Source organism: Mesoplodon mirus (genome assembly GCF_964341445.2).
Source record: "Mesoplodon mirus genome assembly, chromosome: 6".
In the NCBI taxonomy this organism is placed as follows: Eukaryota; Metazoa; Chordata; class Mammalia; order Artiodactyla; family Ziphiidae; genus Mesoplodon; species Mesoplodon mirus.
In genome coordinates, this window is record NC_138982.1 from 86,712,840 (window position 1) to 86,739,009 (window position 26,170).

The 26,170-nt window shown below is 40.7% G+C and overlaps 1 protein-coding gene across 17 annotated transcripts in view; it reads left to right on the forward strand.

Moving 5' to 3' along the window:
• ZBTB20 (zinc finger and BTB domain containing 20) overlaps nt 1-26,170 on the forward strand; it is an 825,027-nt gene that overhangs the window by 760,844 nt on the left and 38,013 nt on the right. For all 17 annotated transcript variants that reach the window (XM_082624273.1, XM_082624270.1, XM_082624272.1 and 14 more), the window contains one exon: nt 309-496. In XM_082624273.1, coding sequence (XP_082480399.1) covers nt 309-496 — 188 coding nt within the window. The remainder of the gene's footprint in view (nt 1-308; nt 497-26,170) is intronic.

Genomic DNA, 26,170 nt, shown 5'->3' on the forward strand with positions numbered 1-26,170 from the left:
TTTCTTGGATAATGTCAGCCATACGTAGCTCAAGCTGTCTAAAGTTCTGGGACAGGGTCTTTTTATGCAGCCAACAGAGTCCAAATGTGGTGCTGTTTGCTTGGCCCATATGCTTTCATGTGTTCCCAGTTAGGCCATTACTGGAGGGAAAAAAACAAGAATCAGCTTGTTTTAAAACAAGGGACATACTGGACTCCCTCCCATCCCCCCTCAGAAAAAAAAAATCAAGTTATCTTTAACAGATTCTAAAAATGCCTTTTCCCAAATATGCAGTCAGTTCCTTCAAAGGGCCCTTTGTTTATTTTCAGGAAGAAACCCAAGACAGCTGAAAACCAGAAGGCATCTGAGGAGAATGAGATTACTCAGCCGGGTGGATCCAGCGCCAAGCCGGGCCTTCCCTGCCTGAACTTTGAAGCTGTTTTGTCCCCAGGCCCAGCCCTCATCCACTCAACACATTCACTGACAAACTCTCACGCTCACACCGGGTCATCTGATTGTGAGTACACCACTTATACCACTAAGGTGATGGTGTCTTCGCGGTGCTGGGAGCAGGCTTCTCCCCCGGGTTCGGGCTCTTTTGCATTCAGAGCAAGCTGTTTCCGTTTGGTCTTCTAAAGTAGCCAAAAGTAACTTGCCACCATTTTGAGTCAGCCAACATCTATATTTTCAAAGCTAGAGTGTATTTCAAAACCAGGTGACCAGCCATTTGGCCTCAAAAGGCCGATTAATTACATCCATCACATTCTCTTTCATAACATTGACTCAAAAACAGAAGCCGTGTTAACTGTTTTCTAATTATTCTTTTGTCCCCATGATCTGAATAATGGTACTTCCACCATGACAAAATTGAACAGCCAAATATGGACCTCAAAAGGAAACTTCCATTTTGAGATTACATAACACAAGTCAGCTTTGCATTAGTTATTGTAGCTTGGCTGAATTTCTGTCTTTCCAGTTTTTAATTTATTTTGAAGTGGTTAAAGGACAGCATAAATTTACAGAAGAAAAGAGAATGGCTTCCAAGAATTCAGAAGCCACCCAGACTTCATGTAGCCAATAAGAATTTAGGTTAAAAATATTTTTTAATTAAAAAAACTGCCTATGGGCTAAATTTGGATACGGGCAGCTTAATGAGATTGTCACTACTGAAATCACTCCGTTGCTGTTTGTTTTTGCTGTCTTCCCACTAATCTGAGAGTCGTCACTTCTTCAAATTCTATTTTAAGAAATTTGATAAATCACGTTTAGGAGGTATTTTCTGAAACGTAACTCAATACTTCAGAGAGAAAGAAACACATGTGTTGACAATGGAAAGGAATGGAATCACTTGGAGTCCAATCGGAAGGAATATTCCTTTTAGTCTTGAGATACCCGACAACTATTCATAACTGATCTCCACAGTGGATGTCAGGCAGAAAGCTGGCGTATCCATCTTTGGATTAAGATAAGACCAAGAAAGTTTTATTTTCAAAAACGGACTCCATTTATCCTGTCCGCAAAGCAAAAATTATTAATTAGGAAATGAGATTCTAAATCTCCTGTTGTTATTTTTCTGACAAAGCAAACGTAACTCTGCAAAAAGGGTGAGAGGTGAATGAGCCTGGGACATTCCATTCCCTACTTTCTTCATCATAATAGTCCCTGGATAAAGGGACATGACCTAGGGGTTGGGGTTTGGGTGAAGGAGCCTTTTTCTACTCGTGACTGAGCTGAGACCACACTCCAGCTGTCACTAGAAAACGGAATGAGAAATAACAGGCTCCAAATCTCTGCAGCCCATGTAAGTTGTACAAAGCTGCTGCTTCTATACAGAAACTTGGGGGTCAGAAGCAGGGACTGTGTTCAGTGGACCATCAAAATGGTAACATCCTTGGCCTTCTTGCCTGGCAGTCTCCAGACTAATAGTAATTACAGGAAGAACTGGAAAATAGCATGGCACGATGCCCATAGACATGTGTGTACTGTCCCTACCTACCAGGAAGGTAGCCTGCTCCTGTGGAGAAGGACCTGGAGCTCCTGCATGCAGACCTCCAATGCCTGGCTTTCTGCCACAGCTTATGGGGAAGATTACATAGAATGGCCTTAGCCCAGAAATCCCATTACAATAAAATGAATGTTTTGCTGAATAGAAAGAGCACTGGGCTCTGTGTATTATACTTTACCATAAGCATCATCTGACTAGGCCTTGGCGTTAGCTTGGAATATGTACAAGGCACAGCCCCTTGGTGACCCTGAGGAAGCCAGTGGATCCAAGCTCAGTAAGGTCTGAATACAGTTGGAAGGAGAACAAATAGGGAGGAGAAGCCTAATCTCCAGCTGTTCAGAAAGTCCTTCTGATTTTGCCATTAAGATGTATAAGCCTTCTCTGCTCCAACCTGTTGTTTAAATTGATTATACTTTTCTCCAAATATATTTGGATTGTAGTTTGTCCTGATTTGAGCCTACACTTAGAAGAAAATTGTTTTGAGGAAAGATTCACAGAAATCTGTCCATTTGGAGTTTGCTTGAGAGAAGACAGGAAAGAGGTTTATTTTAAGCTGTTAAGATTTTTGGATGCTCTTCTTGCATTCAAGAGGATTTTTTTTTTTTTTTTTTTTTTTTTTTACTTTCAACTGTCACTCTTACCGTAGATTAATTTAAAAGCCTAATTTCTTTAAGGTAAAATATTCAGTTTCTATTTAGAACTAACAGATTTGGGGCATTTAAAAATAGTGCCCTTGACTTGTTAGTATCTTTAACTAAAGAAACATTCCACCAGTATGTGGTGTTCCAAGCTTTCACAAGTGCCTGAATTTTTACAGCACCTTTTTATTTGTCATGTGCTTAGCAAAATTATTCTTAGTCATGCCTTAATGTCCATTTCCCGTCAGTCATTATAATTCTTCCCAATTTACAGATGAGAAAACTGAGAAAATTGACACCCAGATAGATGAATGCCGTGCTTAGTAGCTACCTCGTTCAAATACAGGGAGGGGGAGAGGGGGATGTCTGTGGATTTGCCCTCATTGAATGAGCAGCCTGCATTCTCAGTTCTGAGCCCAGAGATGGCATTCCTGGCTCGAAACAGGCATCTTGAAAATGTTCAACTGCTCGTATTGGTGACGAGGTTATAGAACACGATGGGTAAGCATCCCCATGGAAGAAAAGCCAGCTCTGCATATGAACTGATCAGGGTGGGCAAGCCATGGCGTTGTTGCATCTCAAGGACACAGGCCGTGTTTTGGAGCAAAGAGAACAAGTCCGACCCCTTAAATTCTCAGTTGGCTATTTAACCTGTGAGCCACTTCAAATTCAGCAGAAGATCCCAGTAAAAGTCAAAGCAAGAGGGAATATGGCTCAGAAACGCTTTCCTCGGTGAAATGATGAGGTTAATACCGCTACTGAAACGTGTGCTGCTTTTCAGTGCACCCACTACAATCACCTTTTAGCAATATTCCCCCATCACCCCCTAGCTTGTCACCTCGTCACCATTTCTAACAATCTCATGGTAAACAAACGCAGATGATGGGAGTGGAAGGCATTAGGATGAGTTTCGGAATGCAAAGGGTACCAAACCCCTAGGCGTTTGACAGAACAGTTTCCACTGCACAGGCTGAGGATGAGCCGAGCCAGGCCTTCCCTTTAAACACTTAACAGGACTAAACCAAGTCAGGAGAGCAGACGAAGCTCTCCACGGGAAAACCTTTCTTGACAACTATCAAGCCGTAACACATCACAGTCATGTACATGTGAAAGATGCTCCCATTTTGTTTTCCCCCAAATAAGGCTTCCACTGAAGGGAGAAGCGATTCTCCACCCCCATCCCACCCCCGTTGGCAGTCTCCCTGCTTTGGGCTAATGTCCACCTAAGTCCAATGTCTTTGTTTCGTTGGAAGCTGACATCCGTGGTTACTTACCTTCTCAGGTTTTGCACTGGCCTCATCAGATCGTCTCATTTTTTGTGTCCTTGCCAAGATGCGCTACGCATTAGCAGTTTTTATTTATTTTTAATTTAACCTTTACACATGACCAAACTGTTGTGAGGGTGCATTTAACTTTAGCTCGGTAGGTAGCATGACCCTGCCGGGCTGAACGCCGTCGAGGAGTCGGGCAGGTCCTTCCTTGGCTCTCTCTTGCCATCCACCTTCATTGGCCTTCCCTCTCCCACCCTTTTGCCTCAGTCCCCAAGCCTGAAGATATCAGTACACTTGGTTCAGTGTGAACTTGTCAGCAATTTTTTTAGAGAACAAAACAAAGAGGATTTTTTATGGCAAACTCCATTAATGCCACATTAAGGCTGACATTTTAATTACCCCCAAAGTCAGGAAATGCAAAGTTCAGGTTCCCACAGCAAAAGAAACTGTCCCCTTGAGTCCCAGCATTATAGCAGATTCTTTCATTCCCAGATTACACAACACCAGGCGTGGGGACATTGTTTTTCATCCACTTACGTGGAAAGGAGCACAGCTTTTATCCTTTGTTTTTTTCCTGTAACTACAGTTGAGGATATGGGTCTTAGCTTCCCTTCCCAAACCATCGATATGTACTATCCTGGAACGGAAGACGATTAGAGCTCTACGTGTGCTCACGGACAGAATTAAAGTTGCTGTGGGAACATTAACGCTGATTTCCGGACTTCCATGCCAGTCACATTTAAACCATAACTTTGTAATTTTTGGCATGTAATAAATGTGCATTTCATGTACACAGACAGAAAGAAGCATAAAATGTATTTTAAAGAGCAATTAATTACTAACTTTGTGATTAAAAAACATTTGGTGCGTGTTCCTTCCCATTTAGCATCAGCTGCTGGTCTTAGCCAGGCCTAATAGATGACATACTGTGTCTCATCCTGCATCTCAGATGTACTTACTGTATGTTCCTGTTCTTCTAGATAATTAATTCCCTTAGTAAAGCTGTAGGGGGAAAAGAAAATGGAAGGAATATGCAAGCATGTAAATAGGGTAAAGGATATTTTGAAGGAAATGATTCATTTCTGCAAATAAACCTTAGTCCCTGATAAAGAGCCAGAAATCTGCTAAGTGGGTGTAGACAGAGGTTTCTGGCCACCTTAGAGCATCTGGTCCAGGGCCATCAGAACAACTTCAAAGCAGATTTCCCCCTGAATTCTGGGCATGCCCAATGGGGGAGTGATTTTACTCTGTAATAACTCTTCAGGCTTAAGGCTTAAAAAGTTGTCTTACTTTGCAACAGCTTTTCAGTTTATATTCAAACTGGAAAAGAAAAGTCATAGGGACTCATGTAAAATAGAGGTTTTTCCAAAGAATCCCTGATTTACAGAGCAGTGTTTTCAATTCCTTTAGATTTGAATCTGGTTGACCTATTTGTGTTAGAGAGGGAAGTGTTTCAAAAATAACTGTTTGAACAAGTTTGTTAGTAAAAAGGATTAGTAGCAATACTCTAAGGTACAGTGTTTAAGAACACAAATACTTGAAGGTTTATTTGAAACTGGGTGAGATAGAATTTTTACTGAAGGGATGTATCATCTAAATGCTCAGGTCAAGCTTTAAGGGGAACACGCTTATGGAGAATTTGAACCTCTGTACTTGCTATTTCTTCATTATCTCTCCTGTCGTGTATTCCTTTTGTTTAGCTTGGTTGTGTGTAGTATCTAACCTTTAAGAAAAAGACTTCAGTTTTACAGGGCTCTGATTGCTTTTACTTGGGCTGTCTGTACGTGTGAATGCATGTCTGTATGAGTGAAAACTGCTCAAGCAAGTTTGAAGGTCTCTTTGGCAAATTCGACTGCGTGTTCAGAAAGTTTCCAATCAGAAAGCTGATTCAGTGTAAAACCTTCCAAAAACTTCCTGAGGCACCTGTTCGCATGAAAAGATTGGATTTCTGCTGGAGGTGCTCAGAAGGCAGTGTTTATAACTGAAGATCTCTGTTTGGAGTGCCAAAAAATGAAAAACATTTTCGCCCCCAAAAAAACCTCCATAAATGTTCAAAATGTATCCTCAAACAAAAGCTTCATTTGGATTCAAATGCATGTATCTCAGCAGATGTGTCTAAGCTAACTGGAATCCCACAGGAGCAGCTGAACTGGATTTTGGTATGTCTTGATAACTGAAAGAGTTATTCTTAGACTTTGGAAGGACAAAAATGGTCCATCTGTGAAGAACTGTAATAGAGACATGACAAAAAACAGCATTCTCTGAAAGAGTTTATTTATGGAATTTAGGACAAGTTGGACAATCCTGAAAACACTTTGGGGTCACACTAATTTGCAGAAGAAATAGAGTCAAAATGGGATGAAATAAGCCACTACAGATAGTTATTATCCTATGGCTTGCTATTAATTTTCTCATAGATTCCATATCAGTTAAACAGTAAATAGAGCATCTTTGATGTAACTAAACGCTCTCATTGTCCCCAGAGTGTCTCACATTCCTCTTTATTCTACTTCCTATAAAGAATTATATATTTACCTTTTCATTGCTAACAGTTTAATCTTGTTTTCCTGCTATTTCATTAACCAAGTAAACCTCTTACTTATTAAGTGTGGATTCATTTCTTTAAAGATTGTCTTTCCCTTTTTAAAAGTCACCTTTCTTTTCCTGAGTTAATTGATACATAATCTCTTTAGAATTATTTTTATTACCTTTGATACCCTCTTATTTAGAGGTTTCAGTGTTAATCCCACACTTATACATTAGAAGGCCAGTTAATTTTTTTTATTTGCTCCAATTTCCTAGAGTTTCCACTTAATATATCTGGGGACACATTTATTTTTAAAAATCGTATGTCTTGAAGTTTCATGTCACAACCTACCTCTTTTTATGAAAGTGTTTCTCTTTTTAATAAAAATTGTCCTCTCCCTACAATACTAATGTAATTGGACATCTTCCACAGCCACTTGACTCAGTAACTTCCAGAAGTCACTCTTAACCTTGTTCACTCATGCCTTTCTCCATTTAGCCATTCATCAAATGCTGTTGAACCCCTGCGTCTGTGCCAAGACCTCAGCTAGGACCGGGGGTGAAGATACAAACAAAATACCGTCCCCACACTTTAGGAACTCATGGTGTTCCCACACACTTTCCCCAACTTTTAAACCTGTAAAAGGGGACATACAAATGTGGTATGAAAATGTCTGATGACGCACAAAAAGCTCCCAACCTCCTGAAGCAGTGGAAAGGGCTTCACAGGGGAGGTGACATTAGACCTGGACCAGGAAGGAATAGGTGTGTGTAAAGCTGAAGAGGGAAGGAACAGCCTTCCAGGCAGAAGGAACAGAAGCAAAACCACGGAGGCACAAAAAAGAGCATGGTGTTCTCAGAAAACAGAGCCGTTCAGTTACCAGACTCAGCCCTTCTTACGGTTTGCCTCATTTTAATATAAACTCACAGGACAGTTTGTATTTGGGTAACATCGCCTGTCACTAAAAGTCAGCTGGGCTGAGCTACATGTTCCTTTAGAGACATTTGCTTTCCAAATAAATAATAAAGCAAGACACCACTTATTTTCTAATGGGAAAAGTGCCTTTCTTTGCAAAACTCTAGTGATAATTTATTGATGAATCGCTCAAAATAACTTTTCTTATTGAGAGGTTCATTCCCAGAGCCACAGAGTCACCTGTAAGGGCCATGCTGGAACTCTGTCATTGATTCCTGGTCCTTCCAGATTCTAGCCATCAGTCTTCTTATGAAATCCTCCCAGGTCCCTTGGGAAATCTGGTCTCATGGCCCATTGCTTTGAGTCACACCATGCCGTGTCACTCTGCCAGATATTGCATGAATGTGCTTATGATTGTCCACGTATAATTGGTAAGGCTGATTGCTGACCTTCAGGGCTCTATGCTTCATCTTTCCATCTCATGTCTTGCTGAAGCACATCTTTAATTCTTATCTGCAGCTGCTGGTGACAGTTTCATATGTGCTTTCATATGTGCTTCCTTCCGAAATTTGTGGTTTTCATATGTGCTTCCTTCCGAAATTTGTGGCAAATTTCGTTATATGAAATTAGTGTTCCTCCATATCTGTCAGGGCCTCTCACATCCTGAATTAAACACACACACACACACACACACACACACATGTACTACTGCCTTCAGAGAAGGATCATTTGATTGAGGGCATGCCTGAAGATTCTAGAAATTTCAAGTCAGATCCTTCCACCAATCACTTCATACCAGGTACTGTAGTGAAACCTCTTATTACCACGTGCTGAATAAGCACATCTGCTTTTTTTATTTTTTTTATTTTTTTTATTTTTTGCTTTTCTTCTGCTCCTACATCTACTGTTCTCTCTAAGGAATGTGTGCAGTTAGAACTTTTCATCAGCATTGAAACAGATTAAAGTTTAGCTAGTTTAAACCTATTATTATATACATGGGGAAACTTAGGCCCAAAGAGAACAAGGGTCATACCAAAAGCTTCTCAGAATAGTGAGTGGAAGAGCCAAAATTAGAACCTTGCTCCCTCCATCCCCACCATACTGTGCTGCCTGTTACTGAGTCTGTGTCTAAGAGAACTTACATTCTCTGAACCAGAAGGAGGCAGGACTCTTTATCCATCAGTTTACTGAATGCTTTCCGTGTAGAGGACCAAGCCTAGGTATTGTACAAGATGCAGTTTTATGAACCGGAGCCCTGTGCTCAGAGACTTAGAGTCGCATGGAGAAGATCAGATACATGCACAACCAACTGCCCTGCAGGGTGGTTAAAGCTACATGCCTGTTTACCCGGATGCACAAGAGCATCGACTGACTTGATTCACTGGCTTGGCAACCATGTGTAGAGTGTATCTTAGGTATCTGGCACTACACCGAGTTCTGCAGGGGTAGAAAGTTGGAGACAAACAGACGCTACCACCAAGAATTCTAAGACTTAGTACATGCCCTCAAATCACCATTATCTTAGACAGAAGTTAGAAAGTTCATAAAATACATTATAATCCAGCTAACATTAACATCCAGTTCAGTTTATCAGGAAAGGTTCCATTTGAGGTCTCTTGAAGGATGAATAGAATTTCACTGGAGGTTAGGCATTAGGGTAAGGTATAAGGTGTTTGTATTCTGGGGCAAAACTGTGGAAAAGCTTTAAGTAGGGGTTGCCATGATCTGGACTTTGCTTTGGGAAGATCTAATCTAGCAACAGGGATGTGGAACGTGCTTGGATGTGGAAGGGGGTGACGAGGGAGAGGACAGAGCCCAGGAAGCCTTGTCAGTTGTTCAGATTATTGGTAAACTGAGGAGGCTGGTGACAGGGGGATGGGGAAGATCCAGGTTCAACAGACTTTGTGGATGAGGGTGGGCAGCTCCAGGAGCTGACAGAGTATTCGGTAAGAGAGAGGAAATCATCCAAGATAATTCCAAGATATCAGAGAAGGTGAAAAGGAAATAATGAGAGGAACAGAATGCAATTCAGTTTTGTACAATGCGGAGTATGAGATACCAGGGGTAGACCCTGTGCAGACAACTAACATTGAGTTATAAATAGGGTACTGGAGTAAAGCAGGATGACTTGAAATTGGGGCTAGCAAATGCTTTGGCCAAGAGGGGCACACTTTAACCATGAATGTAGGAGTAAATTCAAAGAAGATTTTTGTTGAGAGAAAAAAAGGAAAATAGAACCTTGGGAAATATTTATACTGAGTGATAAGAAAGAGAAAGAAAATGAAGAACCCGCAAAGGAGGGAAAGAAAAGATGGTCTAATATATAGGAGGGAAAGCAGGACAGTGCAGAGAGACCAGCAGGGAGAGGAAAGGTAGAAGGTAGGCAGTGCGGGTGCCGCAGCCTCCCAGAGGCTGTCGAGAGAACAGAGTCCGCTGCATCACGCAGACACCTTAGAAAAGAGTTCAGGAGCACACAGAATGAATGGAAGACCAACAGTAATGAACCAGTTTTTTTTTAAGTTTAATACTTTAAAAAGAAATAATGAACAGGTAATGCAAAAGCAGGGTGGTGAATATCTTTACGATACAGCAGCCCTAGGCCCATTTATAGACTGAAGAATAAAAACCAGTATTAAGGGAGACTCTGCAATTAAATAGGCAAGGTGAGAGAATTAGATCTCTCATTTTACAGGGCAATTGGGATGATAAATATATGTAAAGGAAATTTGAAATCACTACCCAAGCCCAAAGAATCAGTAATTTTATTATATTAGTTCTTTCTCTACTTCTTCCCGACATTGGTTTCTCTTCCCTGGAGCTAATAAGAACCAGTGTGTTGCAAAAATTGTTACATCCTCTTTGGATGACTTCACAAATATTCACTAACCCTCAGTAATCTCTGAGCATTAGGTAGAGGAGAGATATTATAGACTTTGAGCCTTTAACTTTTCTAAAATTTTTTAAAACAAGTTATTTCAAAGCATAATCCATTTTTTTTAAATGCCACATTCAGTGACTCTCTTTCATGATAGATCCAATTCAAGTAGCTGCTAATAACAAGCCTATATGTCGTTCTCATGTACTCCTGCATTGTCACAAGACATCAAGTTCATTATTTGTGGGGCATTTTTAACTTGTTTATTTAGTCTGTATTGTTCTCTTTGATGGTCAAACACACCCCTAAGGCCACAGTCCCCTGGACACACAGTATCTGCAATGACTCCTACTTCAGGGTGGTGCTCTGGAACCAACTAAATGAAATGTTATTTCGCTCTGCTATTAAATTACTGTAAAACTAAATAAGAAAATGATTTTCTCACTACTAGAAATTATACAAACAACCACATGGAGGAATTTTGAATATGAGTTTTTATAATTTCACAGGGAACAATGAATTCATAGTTGACGTCAAAATGGACCTTGAGGAGGTTTTCCTTTCCTCTCCAACTCCAAAAAAGAATTTCCTCCGACTCATTTATCCTCAGTGGTTTTAGCTAGGTTCGTGTTATCAATTTTATGCCAAGATCTCACGCAGTATTAGATGAGGGCATGCATAATTTTTAAGAAAGCTTGGTGTGGCACGTAGAACACCACGTGAAGAATTTCAAGACGTGGTAACTAAATTAACTTTGTCATTCAGTTTTCTGCTGTAATGATTTCCTTTCCTGTATAATCACTTATTGTCTCTTTGCCTTGTATCTCAACCGGTACTGGGATATAAAAGAGATAATGAAAGAAAGGTGTATATAAATTTGAGCTACAGAGTGTAATCCCACGTCTCGTGGAAAATGCACATGCAAATTCTGAACTTCAACCATGAGAAGTTAACCCCATGGAAAAGGAAGTATATCTTTTTTTTTCAGGGAAATATTGTAGGTCTCTCCAGGCAGGCCTGAATATTTTTTTCCAATTTTAAGAAAACCCCCCTAAATGTAGCCTATTCCATTTTATTCTTGACATTAGGTCCCAGAGGGGTGATTGGATCCTAGGCTCCTGAAGCAGCCTCATAATCCTTGGCTGACATGCTGAGTGGCACTCCCCAGCAGACATGGTGTCCTTGCATAGTGGCACAGGCAGAGACTTTAAGCAGAGTGTAACCCCTCCCTCCAGAGGAAGAATTCCTGAACTGGAGGCCTTAAACTCCACTGGCACCGTGACTGGGCCTCCCTCTCAGAGTCTATGAACTTCCTAAGAAGATAGGCACACGCGGACGCATGCCAATGTGCGGGCTCTTCTTGGACATGAGTGTATAACTTCGCTTAGACTGGGGTCAGAGAACTAAAAGAAGGAAAGAGCCACTTCCCCAGGACAAATCCCCGTCAGAATCTACATCCTCACACCTGGCCCCCAAGAGTAAACCGAGAAGCAAAGAAGGAAATGTCCGATGTGGACTGACTCCTAAAGCTCTTTCGGGTTCTCAGTGTGCCCGCAGGGCAGGGACAGGTATGCTAACAGACTTCGAAAGCTATTTCCTGAACATGTTGATAATGGACTAAGATTCGGACCATGTGTTGCTCTGAAAATGTTTTCTTACCCCTTGGTCTGGTTGTTTGCCCTTTTTCATGTGAACTTCAGCCTATGCATGCAGTTTACGTGCCTTTACTTAACCTCCCTGTGTTTCCGTGTCCTCGAGTGCATGATGAGAATGCAAATAGTATCTATCTCATAGCATTATTATAAGGGTTAGAGGGAATGCTATATGGAAAGCCCCTAAAACAGACCAGACAGACAGCACTCAGCGAATCTGAGCATTAGCTGTAGTTTAAGGGTTTTAACTTATTAAGTAAATATGAACTAAAATTGATGCGACATAAATGAAGGTTGTAGCAGGTGCTCCATCCCTCCCCCTGACTGAGAATGACTGAGACAGAAGCCGTAGGTCTGTAGGAGGGTCTGTTCTTCACTTCAGGAAATGGCCAATGCCCTTCTCCTTGTCCCTTCTTGGATTCAGGCCTGGGCAGACAGGGAAGCCTCTCCATCATCTTTTTGCCTTCTTTTATTCCCCGATTTTTCTTGTGTTTTCTAACATTGGAAGAGAACTAATACTACTAAGCATCTACTTTTTGTCAAATACATTATATCATTCTTACAAAACACCCCATTTTACAGATAAGGAAACTGTGGTTCAGAGAAGTTAAAAAAAAGCTTTCGGAACGTTTTCTTCTTGGTCTAGGGAAGGCTTAGGGTATTATTTACATTATAGTATAGTATTAACCTATTAAGTTCCTTTTTGTCTCAAGTACATTCTAATCAATGAGAGATTTTCAGATTATGGAGAGTGGATTTGTCTACTGTCTGACCTCAGAATGCATTGTGGAAGCTGTGCGTGCCTCTACTGTGCACCCTTAGGCATCCTCTCACTGTCCATCTTCCAGCCCTGATACCTGAAGAGGCCAAAACATCAGGTCCTGAGAATGGGCAAACTGCTGTGCTGCCACATCAGACAGCCCCTTCCAAAATGACGCCCTTACAACTAAAGAAATGCATCTTTTACCTGTTTTGAAAGACAGTCTCACTGGTGGCTTCAGAGTATTTTGAAATAAATCAAAATAGAAGTAAAGTTGCAAGAGTAAATGTGTTTCACTGCCAAGGAGGATTCTCTTAATCACTCAGCTCACTTACCTTGTTCCATTCTGAAGCAGTTCGCAGTAGTTGGCAAAAAAACATAATCTTAAGAAATTCAGTAAGACATGTTGGCTGATTGTGCCTAGTGAACCTTTCCTGTCCCGTGGTGCCTACATAGTTTGGGGTAATGCTTGTAGATAATTTCAGACATTTGCTTCTCTCAACTCTGGAGCACTTTTGCTGCTGAGTGTAGAATTCCAGAGACACACGGGTATGGAACTTGAGCTACAAGGCTTTTAGTAATAGTCGCAGATCAAGTGCTTAACTAGGTTGTGTGCAAGTCCGTAGAAATCCCAAGTCAGAGCTTTAAAATAATAACTTACTGAGTTATGATTTCTACATCTCATATGCTGTATTCCTTAAATCACATGTTGATGGCTAATCAGCAGAATCCAAAGACACAAATTAGATGATAACAATATTTACAGAGAAAATATACGTGTAGCTTGAAAAGTAAGGATCCTCAGGGTTGCAATCCCACCAAAAAAAAAAAAAATTGTAGCAGTTGCAATCTGAACTCTCAACATTGTAGCCAAGAAAGGAATGAATATAACAACAGAGAGAGTTTTAAGACAGAACTTCTTGGTTAAAGGGGTCTGGACCTTCGAGAAACATGTTTGAGAAAGAGTCAGAAGAAATACTAGGTAAGACAAATTAATTATTCCTGTTCCTCGAGGAATATTCTAGCAGTTAAATTATTAAATGCTTATTTTGGCCAGGTGGAAGAATTTGTAAGGGCATAAGCTCTGTCTATCTTGTTCACTGCTGAATTCTTAGCACCTAGCAGAGAAGTGCTTAGCCATAGTAGGTGCTCAGCAAATATTTATTGAATGAATAAATGAGTGAATGTGGTAGGGAGAACTGAGCAAAAGCGAGAGCATAGTGTGTCTGTGAGCATCGCTCCAGTTTGTAAAAGTAGAGTTACTGATTTTTTACCTAATTGTTTTCATTCAGCAGACCTACAAAACAAAGTGTATCACAGATACCCTCTGGTTTTTATGCTGGGAAAAGAGAATCCCTTTCTGTTGGATGTAGGCTGCTACATGTTTTGATTCTAGTAGCAATATGGCAGGGTTAAGGTCGACTTTGTAGGATAATCTGGTGCCTGTTTTTGATAGATATCATGAAAATAGACACTTATTTTCAAGATGCTCAAACAGATGATTAGGGGAAAGCTCCGGCAAACCTTGAAACAACAAAAAGGAAAAGTTTTCCCACTCCCACTTCCCATTACTCTGCCATCCTGCCGAGGTTTCTGCAGCCCCACAGCCTCCTCCTTGCTTCACCCTTTTCCCAGGTGAAAAAGCTTTGCCTAGGAGGTACAGCGTGTGACTGTCAGTCTAGCAAGGAGACAGTTCTTGAGAAATCCACTCCACACGCAGTGCTCCCAAGCCCTTCTCACGGGAAGGGCATGATGTGATCTGCAGCAGGCAGAGCTGGCCCAGGGAAACCAGAGGTTGGCATAGAGTCCTGGGGCCCTCATGCTGGAAGGGCCCTCCAGAGAGGACTTCCCACCCACCCTCCTTCCACTAGCTGGACGGTAGAAAGATATGTCAAAAAACAAATTCCTGGATGAATACATGGAGGATTAAATGAATGAGAGATGAGTTTACGCCTCCAGAAGTCCCCGCCATCCCACTTGAATAGAAAGCTATTTTGAAGCCACTCTGTTCTCCATAGCATGGTTTTGTACATACTCAGCCTTGGAATATGGTTGCCATCTGCTGCCAGTGCACAGGACTAAGGAAGTATCCGGGAGGGGAGGAGGAGACCAGGCGGGAAGAAGAGAGACACTCAAAACGGGCTAATGATCTCCTTTGCGTTGGAGTCTAGGTTTCAGAACATCAGTCCCATACTTCAAGAACAAAACGCCAGTGTGTCTTAGACCACACCAGGCGCCGGCACATCAGATAAGACCTGCGCTGTGTGGAGCTCAGTCACCGAGCCTCGAGAAGTACTCAAAGTGAAATTAAAGGAGCAAACTGAGGAGACTGAAAGGAGAAAGGCTTAGCTTAAAACACAATCAGGAGGGCTCTGAAGATACGTGTCTTAGGGTTACAGTAGTTCAGAAATGAATCTACTAATTAAAGGGCTAGAAAATGCTATAGATCCCAGGAATTTAAGGATCTTAGAAGAAATGAGACATTTCTCCATACACTCTGAATACCTGGCGATCCTTTAGTAGAATCTCAGGGTGAAAGTGACCTGACTATTGTGCACTGTTGCAGATTTAAACAATTGATTAAGAGTTACAGATGGCTGTACTAGAGGCATGGGTGGGTGGTCCTTTAAAAGCAGTAAAGGCTGTTAAGCAAAGCCAAGTGAGACCAGAGAGCATCTCTGCAAGGCAGTAACTAGCTGTCGGATCTTCCTAGTTTCCCTGATATTATCTGTATAAATTGTTGGTTATGGCACAGAATCATATTGCTAATTTATATACTGAAATGACATGCCAGCAAATAATTATTAATCTGGGGATATACACTAGTGAAAAAAAATTACAGTTAACTTTGCTTTTGAAAAAGTTTAGCTAGTTCAAGGCAAGTATTGTTATATATTCAGTAGTAGTTCTCTATCTCAAGTTTGAGAATTTGCAAGGTGGGGAAAAAAAAAATCCTTTTGGCCATGCAAGGAAATAATCTCATCAGAGATATATGTAATATAAATTTAGAAGCATTGACAATCCCAAGCATGCAAAAATCACTTTAGGGAACACAAAGTGATTGCCCAGAAGTATGTCACACACAGTGCCTTGGTGTGGTCGAAACAGTAAATATTTGTTGCTGCGTGAGCTCTGGCCTTGACTGCTGTCTGCCATCAGGAACAAGTCACACAACTGTGACTCACCCATAATTAGAAGATTAGTAATGCCTTAAATCTATCTTGTATACTGTTTCTCTTCTTAGGAACCCTATATGCTTTCAGATTCTATTTTATTTGTCCTACAGCATCCTTGTGAAGCACAAGCTTCTTTCTTTTACACATGGGATAATTTGTCCACAAAGAAATAACTTAATTCTTTGTCTTTAAATATGAAATGATTGATAACCATTATATGACACAGCTTATTGTACTATTTTTCACATTATTTCAGGTTTCCCGAGCAAAGGACATATTTTATCTTTCTCATTATTATTTTTAATTGGTTTTCAGAAAAGTTGAGATAAAAACAGAATTTAACAAATATCCCATGGAGATATTTGGTGTTCTCTTTTCTTTCAAGAATAAATTAAGACTGTCTCTGCCCCTCTCTCCTGACTCTCTCGGCAGATAGCCAAAATCCCATGCCAATTTTCAAATGAGTACGCGTTCATCCTAATAGCTGGATCACAGTCCCCCTGACTGAGGAAGCAGCCTTGTAAATTCATGTCTGGAATCTGCAGAAGTTACTTTTGATTATAAACTCTAACAGTTGACCTGAACCTTTTTAAACAGTACTAATATGTGACCTGGTTGTGAGTTCAGCAATAAATTTATATCCAGTATGTGAAAGGCCAAAGAGAAAACTAGTGTCTTTTTATCCTCTCTGGTGACCCACACTAAATATCGCATATTTACTTTGTAAATGAGGACACCCAGTGGCCACCAAGTGAAAATATTCTAAACAATCCCTGACACTGTTTATGCAAATATAAATACCCATTATCAAAGCTGATTGATAGATAATCTCTGTGACATCTGTTACCGAGCAGTTTACCTTCACTAAGTTAGGCAAGAGTGCCTGGAGTTTGGCCTGATCACTTTTATATCACATCACAGATTGGCTGTCTCTTCTCACTTTGAGTTGCAAGGTTCCACTGAATTTTCAGATGACAGGAGGACCCAATGAGCTGTCTCTTGGGGGAAATGGAACCAAAGAGATGGGAACAGTATGGCATGTGTCAGAAATCACAAATGAAGGAGCACAGATTGTGGGAAATGCAGTGAACACATAAAAAAAACCAATTGCCTTAGACCTTGAATTCATACTGAACACTGAACTTCCCTGATGAGAAGGGGTACGGTGATAAAGGACAGGGTGAAGAGCATCACCCAGAACTGCAGGGGCACAAAGATCCCTGGGACTACATCATGCAGACATAGCTCAGAGGAAAGGTGCACCCTCAGGGGCCACAAGGTGCCTACTTGTTGTTAGCATGTTTGTGATGTGTGGGGGAGAGCCGAGCAAGTAAGCCCTCAGACAAGACCCACTCGGTGGAAAGAAGTGTGCTGGGCAGTGTGAGGGATGTGATAATTTGTGATGGTAGTTGTAGTTATAACAAGGCAAGGTGCTGGCCTTCGGGAAGCTGGGAGTCTTCTTATAGAGATAAGGCGGGCACAAATGCAGAAAAATGGAAAGGCACAATAATCAATAACATACTGTTAAGGACTGTTAGAAAGTTCAGACCTATCCTACAACATTCAGGTACAAGAAACATTTCCTTATTTCTCTATAGAAAATTAAACCCAAGGCCCCTATCACTAAGTTAGCAAGAAATTTTGTCAAGTTTTAGGGCTCCCTTCCCCTCCCTAGACTTATACAAGACTCATAAAATCTCGGGATCAGTCAGATCCTTAGTCTTTAATGGTCTTCATCATCAACATTACTTGTCCTCCTGACAAAGATGCCATTTTGGCTGGTGCATCTGACTGCCCGGTACTACTGTGTTAGTTGGGTTTTAGACACGCACTTCACAGTGGTCCTCTCTGTTGAGCAAGGGCCCAGCCCAAGAGCATCACTGCTCCTCTCAACTGGGTGTCTTTTTCTGTCCAGCTTCCAAAGGTGTGCCAAGCAATCACCCCAACTGGAGTCGTGTACAGGCAGAGACCTCAAACCTTGGCACCTTCCTCATTTGAGGAGAAGTTGATTCTTTTTCTCCTCTGTCAGGCCACCTCAGTCTAACTCCAAAGCACCCGTGTCCCCCTCCTCACCCAGAAAGGGCCCAGCTTAATTCCCCATAGAGGACCTAGATTCAAAAAACAAAGCCTTCTGTCTTGGGCCTTTGTTTTGGGGGCTTAACTTCTGATTTGGGTTCTAAAGTCACAAGTACTTGGAGTAAGGGAGCCCAGAATGGTATGGAAGGTTTGGTCTTTCTCAATCACCTTATTATTATGAAAGTCTTCTAATTCCATGGGGAAAAAACAGAAATTAATGTTTCAGTTTATTACCTCACCCATCAGTGGGAACTAGTTAAAGAGAAAACTCAGGATGGAGTTCAGTAATCAAAGAAGGTTCCACAGAGAAGGAAGAACTTTGAATAGGGTTCTCAAATGGTACATTAGATTTGGTAAAGTAGAGAAAGCACAAGAGTCTCAGAACTCAGGACAAATTCAGCAGGAGAAGAGAACTAAGAATGAATGCAATACATCAAGAGATGGCAAAATGTCCAACTTCTTAGATTAATGCAGAGATTTTATTTGGGGAAAATAAGATCAAATCAAATCGGTGAAGTAAGTCAAGATGATTAGCATGTTACCTATAGCAATAGAAGACTCTTACAGCTTAATATCTTTTTTCCTGTAATATGTAAATAATATAATAAAATATTATATAAGAGAATACTGGATCAAGAATATACTGAAAATAAAATAAAAATATAATACCTTACTCCTAATGAGAATAATTACGAAGTATGCCTTCCACTTCACTTACTTACCAGTACTTCCCAAGGTTTTAAGTTCTGACAACAATTATTTAGACTCTTCTTCATCTCAGCATGAGCCAAAAAGGAACTTACATCTTATTTTTTCTTAAGGAAATCCTGTGCCTGCTTCTATAATGGATCACCCTAGGTGGGCTGTTGAGATGTAGTTTCTGCTACTTTCTTAAACTGGCCCACATCAGATCACCTCTGTGCTTCTATCTTAACCAGTCATCCAGCAAAACAAACTTACCTTTTTCCTTGGCTTTTCCTTGTTACTTTGAGATAGAAGGCCTTCATTCCTCAGTAGGAATCTACAGTCTATCATGGCTCAAGTCCACACTTTCCATAGAGAAAGAATTTAGCCCCCTCCTACCAACAAACAGCTATGCTTAAAAACCAGCTGTCACAATGGAAGCAACTTATTTTTTTTCCAGGGAGACACAAGCAAAGAGATCATTCGAGCATGAATCTGAAGATATGCTTCAAAAGCAGTTTCAGAACAGTAAGCAACAGAGGAGGTTCTGTGAATTGGGAAGCTCCATGATTAGTCAAAGAGCTTTTTTAAAATGACACTGTAGGGTTCTGTTTTCTCACTTATTGAAGTTCAGACAAAAGTTTTCCCAAAGTCAAAAAATTAATTTCTTAACTAACTATACTTCATCACCAGTTGATGATATTTTCCACAGGAATGCCATTCCTGGGAGTTATGCTGGATCTTTGAACTCACTGAAGTTAAAATTTTGTTTTTCCTTTAAAAAATAAGTATATGATGATGCAGAGATCAAAAGGTGAACAGGTTAGTGAGTAAAAAGATGCTTGTTTTTTTTGTTTGGTTGGGTTTTTTTTTATTTTTGGCTGCATAGGGTCTTTGTTGCTGTGTGCGGGCTTTCCTTAGTTGTGGCGAGCGAGGGCTACTCTTCATTGCAGTGTGCGGGCTTCTCATTGCAGTGGCTTCTCTTGTTGCAGAGCACGGGCTCCAGGCACACGGGCTTCCGTAGTTGTGGCTCACGGGCTCTAGAGCACAGGCTCAGTAATGGTGGCTCACAGGCTTAGTTGCTCTGCAGCACGTGGGATCTTCCCGGACCAGGGCTCGGATCCGTGTCCCCTGCATTGGCAGGAGGATTCTTAACCACTGTGCCACCAGGGAAGCCCAAAAAGATGCTTGTTTTTATATAAACACTGTTTAAGTGTATAGTTTCTTCTCAAGAGAAATAAAGGACCTAATTTATTAACTGTGCCTTTGAATATATGGGCCCTTCTTTAAGGCCTATCCAAAGCAAGTTCAAACTGCATCCTTTGTGAATTTAAGTAGATCATTTTGTTCATTTTTTTATCCCACCCACAGATGCAGTATCTCTGTGTTTTTGTTCCCTAGATTTAGTGAACAAAAGAAAAGGTTACAATAGGGCAGCAGCTAAATTTGTAAGGAAAGAGCTTTAGGAAGAAAAAAAAAATCAAACTCCTAAAAGGTGTCTCAAAAGGTTTACAATATAAGAGGATTTAAAGGCATCAACCTCAGATTTCATTGATTTTTCTCCTTAGTCCCAGCAGGTCCTCCCTCTTCACGAAGAAGCCATTTCATTTCAGCTTTGGAATGAGGGCATAGGTGTCTTTCAGAATGTTGTCTAGGATTATAGCTATCCAATGCCTTTGTTCACAGCCTTAAAACTTAGGTTTCACAAGCTGTACTGTAAAAGAGTAAAGGTGTTTGAACTTTCAGTGTTTTAGTCCACTGGAATCAGATGCTCAAAGTATATAAATTCATAAAGTATGGGGCTTGATAATACCCCAAAATGAAGTGTTAACTTATGTTTAGAATTGGTTCCATAAAGTTGATGTACAATTATTTGTTGATTAATTGTTTGATAATATCCTCACCTCATAGCTAAAAGGATTTAAGTTGGCCTGAAAGAATATTCAGTACATTAATAAATAGGAAAATATATTTATCTATAGCTATAAAAAAGAAATCAGAGTAGAAGTAAAATAAGGAATTGAATGAGGTCGAGGATAAATTTTACATAGAAAAGCATACCATAGGTCCTATATAGTTGCTAAGATGTGGCCTAATATTTTTTTTACTCTTTCAAGTAAAATTTTAATGTTTATTTGTCACAAAACCCATTTATTCATACAACTATAATGCTGACACTCATCCCTTTATTGAGTTTACAATTATATAAGTATATGAAATACATATATGTAATACACATTTTGAAATAATTTTTTAATTTTTTATACAATATTTAAAAGTTGCTTTCCATTTACAGCTATTACAAAATACTGGCTATATTCCCTGTGTTGTACAACACGTCCTTGAGCCTATCTTATACCCAATAGTTTGTACCTTCCACTCCCCCACCCCCCTACATTGCCCCTTCCCCCCACTGGTAACCACTAGTTTGTTCTCTATATCTGTGAATCTGCTTCTTTTCTGTTACATTCACTAGCTTGTTGTATTTTTTAGATTCCACATATGTGATATCATACTGTATTTATCTTTCTCTGTCTGATTTAACATAATGCCCTCCAAGTCCATCCATGTTACTGCAAATGGCGAAATTTTCTTCTTTTTTATGGCTGAGTAGTACTCTATTTTATATATATATATATATATATATATATATATATATATATATTGATACCGCTACATATGCTTCTTAAGGACCTTTAAATACTTAAAATGTGCTCCAGAATGGATGAAAGTTCATTAAGTGTATGAATTACATATATGAATGAAAATTCAAGTAATATAAAAGACATACCCAACCATAATATTGAGATCCTTAATAGAAAAGCATTAGTAATTTTAATATCTCTGTCTACCTGAAATAATAAGCAGTGACTATAAAAGTACATACAGGGTGCTCCCAACTTTCATTGGTTGTGTATTCCTGAAAATATGTTTGAAAGTCAAATTTCTGAAAGTTGAAGAATTGATTTATGTCTTAGGAGAAGAATTCTGTTACTGATGATAAAAAAAGAAAATGATGAAATCACTTATGGGTCCTGTAGCGCAGGCTTAAGACAATCTGGAAGATAGGGGAGAACTCTCATTGGGAGATGGCCCAAAGCATCCCCCTTATCACCAGGAATGGAGAAGTAAAGCAGCGCACCTCTCCTCGTTGTAAGCTGAAGACCTTCCCGTAGTTCACCTGCAGGGGCAATGGGAGCTGGGATATGCTAGGTGTATGGAGCCACGGTAGGAGAAAGAGGTCTTGGTCTGCCTACCACCTTTCACTTGCATAAGTGATTTCCCCAGAGCCACCCTCCAAAGACTGTGGAGATGCCAGTGAGATAGAATGAGGGGGTAGGGACATGCAGGACCATCTGCTGTAGATGGCGGAAACTGTGAGCAAGCAACCCCTAACCTCCTGTGGTGCAGAGGCTCAGCAGGTATCCCCTCGACACATAGGTGAAGTATATACATGACTGAGGTCTTGCCCCTGGCAGGGCAACAGATGTCGATTTGGGGAGGAAGAGGCCTGAGTTGCTACATGCATCCCAGCTTTCTCCAGCAAGAACTGGCTCTTTCCCAGTGGGACCAGCTTGGTAGGTAGCACCAAAATGTGAGAGTTTAACATCATCACTAATCACCTGATATATGAAAGAGCAACTTCAGCATGCTATCAAAGCACAATCTGGGAAAGGGTGAGATAAGAGGCTGGCTTGTGGAGGCCTGGCCACCTGGCCCTATTTCATGGGCTGACCCACTTAGCGCACGTGAGCCTGGTGGCCCAGATTGAAAGCTCAAGGGCTATTCAGCCCTGACATTTGACTTCGGCCTGTTGACTTGACCAAAATTCATCTTGGTTTTAATTTGAGAGCTGGTGTTTCTTTCCAAGCCACAGAGACTTCCAATTCCCATCTCCCTCTACACCTCACCCTTGCACTAGTCTCATTTTATATATCCGGGCTGAGAAAGGACTGGATTTCACACCTAATTAAAAGAGATTGTATTGCCTGCTGTTTCCTTTCTTGTTCCTTTTCCCTTGTGCACAGGCAGCTTTTTTATTCTCATGCTAAGTCCTATCCCTGGACACCCACCGTTTCAGGGACAGGCAGGGCCTGGGTTCCTACAGCACAGAGAGCTGGGCCCTGCATCAGCTATTTCACCACAAGCAGAACACCCTTCCAGTAGTCACTCCTGCCTCAGCCTCATCCAACTGTGCTCACTCACAGAACACGATCACTTAGAATACATGATCACTTTCAAGAGTAGAATTCCTTGTGTGTTCTAGTGAATGCCATCACAGGCTGACTCTACATTTTTACTCTAGTGGAGAGAAGGTAGGTTACTATTTTAAAACACACAGAGAACTATTTTTATCACTTTTTTCATTTTGCCCCATCAGTTCTTTGTTCACAGCACTGTGGGGGTTTTTTGGGAGGGGAGGGTGACGTGGCATCCCCAGACACACAAAATCTTTGTAAAGTTGTATGGTTTTGTAGATGAGGGGGGTTTTTTTGGTTTTTTTTTTTTTTTTTTTTGAATAGCCCAATTGCCTATTCAGTGCCAATCTAAGAAAGAATGGAGTTAACATTTTCACACCATTCCTTCCTATACAGTCTCTGAATAACCATCTAATCAAGGTTTGTTTTCAATAGGGAACAAATCTTCTACAGCAGAGTATTTCAGATTTATTCCGTTGGAATCTATACATTAATGCCCACTGGATGAAAAGGACCTGTTTCACAAAAGCCTGGACATTGCCTTGCCATGGCAGAAACTTTTTCCCACTGTGTTAGTGTTAAAAATGAAAGAAAGCCTGGGAAAGGACTTGCTTCAGCATTGTGTGCTGGAGGGACGAGGCATGCTTGAATGGACCGGCAGGGTCCCCCATCACATCTGTACACATATCAGCAAAATGATTCAGCCTTTCACGGCTGCTCACTGCAGTACAGGACCAGTGCTCTCGGAGAAACATTTAAAACTTGTGTCTACAAAAATCCAGCTAGGCTAGTCACGTCAAGTTGTATATGTGTGCAGGTTTGAGTTTGTCTCTGTGGTTTTTAATGAAGTTGGTAACAACATTACTGCAATAACCGTAACTCAGAATATTTAGCAATTTTTGTTGTGATTATCTCCATAGGGTTACCTGATTATTTAGATAGACTTGACCAGTTCAGTCCAACACGCAGTTTGAATTTTCTTCTTGAGACTCGTGTGTGTGTGTGTGTGTGTGCGTGTGTGTGTGTATGTATGTATGAATGTGTGTAATGTAATGATAGCTCTTGTTGTTGACCATTTCCAACTCGAAAGCAACCTCCATCATCACTTTCAGTGTCTTTATCTTTTTTTCTACGTCCTGAGAATTAGGATGGCCCTCAGTCTTTGGGCAATCCAAGTTGCATTCATCAGCAATCCAGTATCATGTGATAAAAAGAGTATCAAGGGGCATGGGTTCTAATCCCACCCTTGCCACTTACTAGCTGTGTAAAACATTGGGCAAGTCATTTAGATACTTTGAAAGCCTCGACTTCCTCTTACACCAAATAGTAATAATAAGACCTGTCCTGAAAACATATAGGATTGTTATAAGGAGTAAATGAGATGATACATGTGAAAGAGTTTGTACACTGTAAAATGCTACGTGGTTATTAATTAGTATGATAATTGTGATTAAGCTTCTTCCCAGAATTATCAGAAAGAAGACAACTCTTTGTGATATGTGATAACTCTAGGGATATAACTGCAAGTGGTGCCTTGAGCAATTGTGTGTTTCAAGAGTGTTTTCACCTGTGTGGAAAAAAATTTTTAATAAGCCCATCCTACTCAGAGATGGTGATTTTATCAGAGACTCAACCAGTTTTAGTACTTACCATTTTACTTAAATGATGGAGATCTTAGTGATAGTAAAACTGTATATAGAAAACTCTCCATTTTAGTGCCAGGCCTCACGTTTATCTCTTGCACTGTTCCATTTATAAACTTCAAAAAATGTTCTTTATTAGATGACTGAGGCTATGTTGAAGTCCCAAGACCTAGAAACATGAACAGCATGCTAATTTATGGAGAGGTGTAGAAGTAGCTGGAGAGCATACTGGACAAACCTTTTCACACAGCTTTACAGCAGACCGTGGACACCTAAGGGCCAGACTTCATTCAGGGGCAAAGAATGCAATACAGTGAAGCAGATAAGAGTGTGAACTCTAGAACCAGACTGCCTGGGTTCAAATGCCAGCTCGACCACCAATTGCCTACATGGCCTTGAGTGGATTTCCTAATTTCTGTGGCCTCAGTTTCCTCATCTGAGTTATGGGGATAATAATACTACTGACATCATAGGGTTGTTGTGAGGATTCAGTGAAATAATATACATAAAGTAGTTAGAACTTGACACACAGTAAGCTCTTGAAAAGTGTTTGCTCTTGTTATTATCGAAGTACACATGCATCAGGGACTCAGCAAGATGTTGGAATTTGGTCTGTTGACTGATTTCCTGAATTTTCCTTCCTAGGTTATTGGGCCCTTCCTCTGGTGCCATGTTTTGTATTAACACAGCTATAGAGGATTCATCATGATTCCTTACCCTGACAAAGACAATTTGTTTTATATAAAAGGAAAAAAAATAGAAACAGTAGCCTAATGAAATATTTTAGGCACATAACAGACCTAATGGAAGTCGGAATGAGAAGGAATTCTCTTATGTAAAAATTTGCACAAATCATGTCACTGAAAGAGAACATAGAGCCCATAGGCATTTACTAAGTTAAGTGGATATATGTGAGGCTGACTAAATGTAAAGTTGAGAGCAAAGGAAATGAATTAGTATATAAGAATGAGGTCATATCCACTGAGCTCAGACAGCATGAGGAGGTAGGGCGTAGCAAGGTAGAAAATCTAGTTGAGCTCAGACTTCCCTGAGCTGGCCCTCTCTCCTAGGGCAGAGGAGAAAGAACGTGAGGAGGTGGACATTCCTCTGTGTGTAGGCCATTACCTCTGGGTTACTTCTAACAGGATATAAGGATCTGGGTCACAGCCAACAATCCATACTTGGGCCACCTGGTTTTGAAAGCCTACTTACTTGGCCTCCCTCAAGCTGATTGTTCAGTTGTGAAGGCAAGAATGGAGAATCTGAAGAATGGTTTGGAGAGAGGGATTCTTTAGAGAGGTAAAGTAGAAAAATAGGAAAGCCCTAAAACTCAGTGTTATAGACACCTGTTATCCTTCTCAATCTGGGGTCTAGATGTTACCAATATTATCCCTTGCCTGCACAGCCTGGGATATATGTTTGGCAATAGGTCAGGCTATCCAAATCCTCCACATAGCTGACTGCTGCCTTCCTACTGGGAGCTGTTTGATACCTCCCTCTAGCAAGCACAGAGAGCACCCAATTCCTGGGTGATCGTACATCCCACTCAGGGTTTACTCCTGCTGTCCTGACCTAATTATCAACAGTGCTCCCTTTCACTCTCAAAAGTGCCCAGTTTGAATGGCAAATATGGTCACCTAGTGTACTCCAGTCTCCCAGGTCAACACTGCCATCTTTGACCTGTTTAACATTTCTTCTTCAATAGGCCTCAGAAAATTCAGACAACCACCACGTCACAGACAGCCACCCTAGAAAGTACTCAAACAGGTT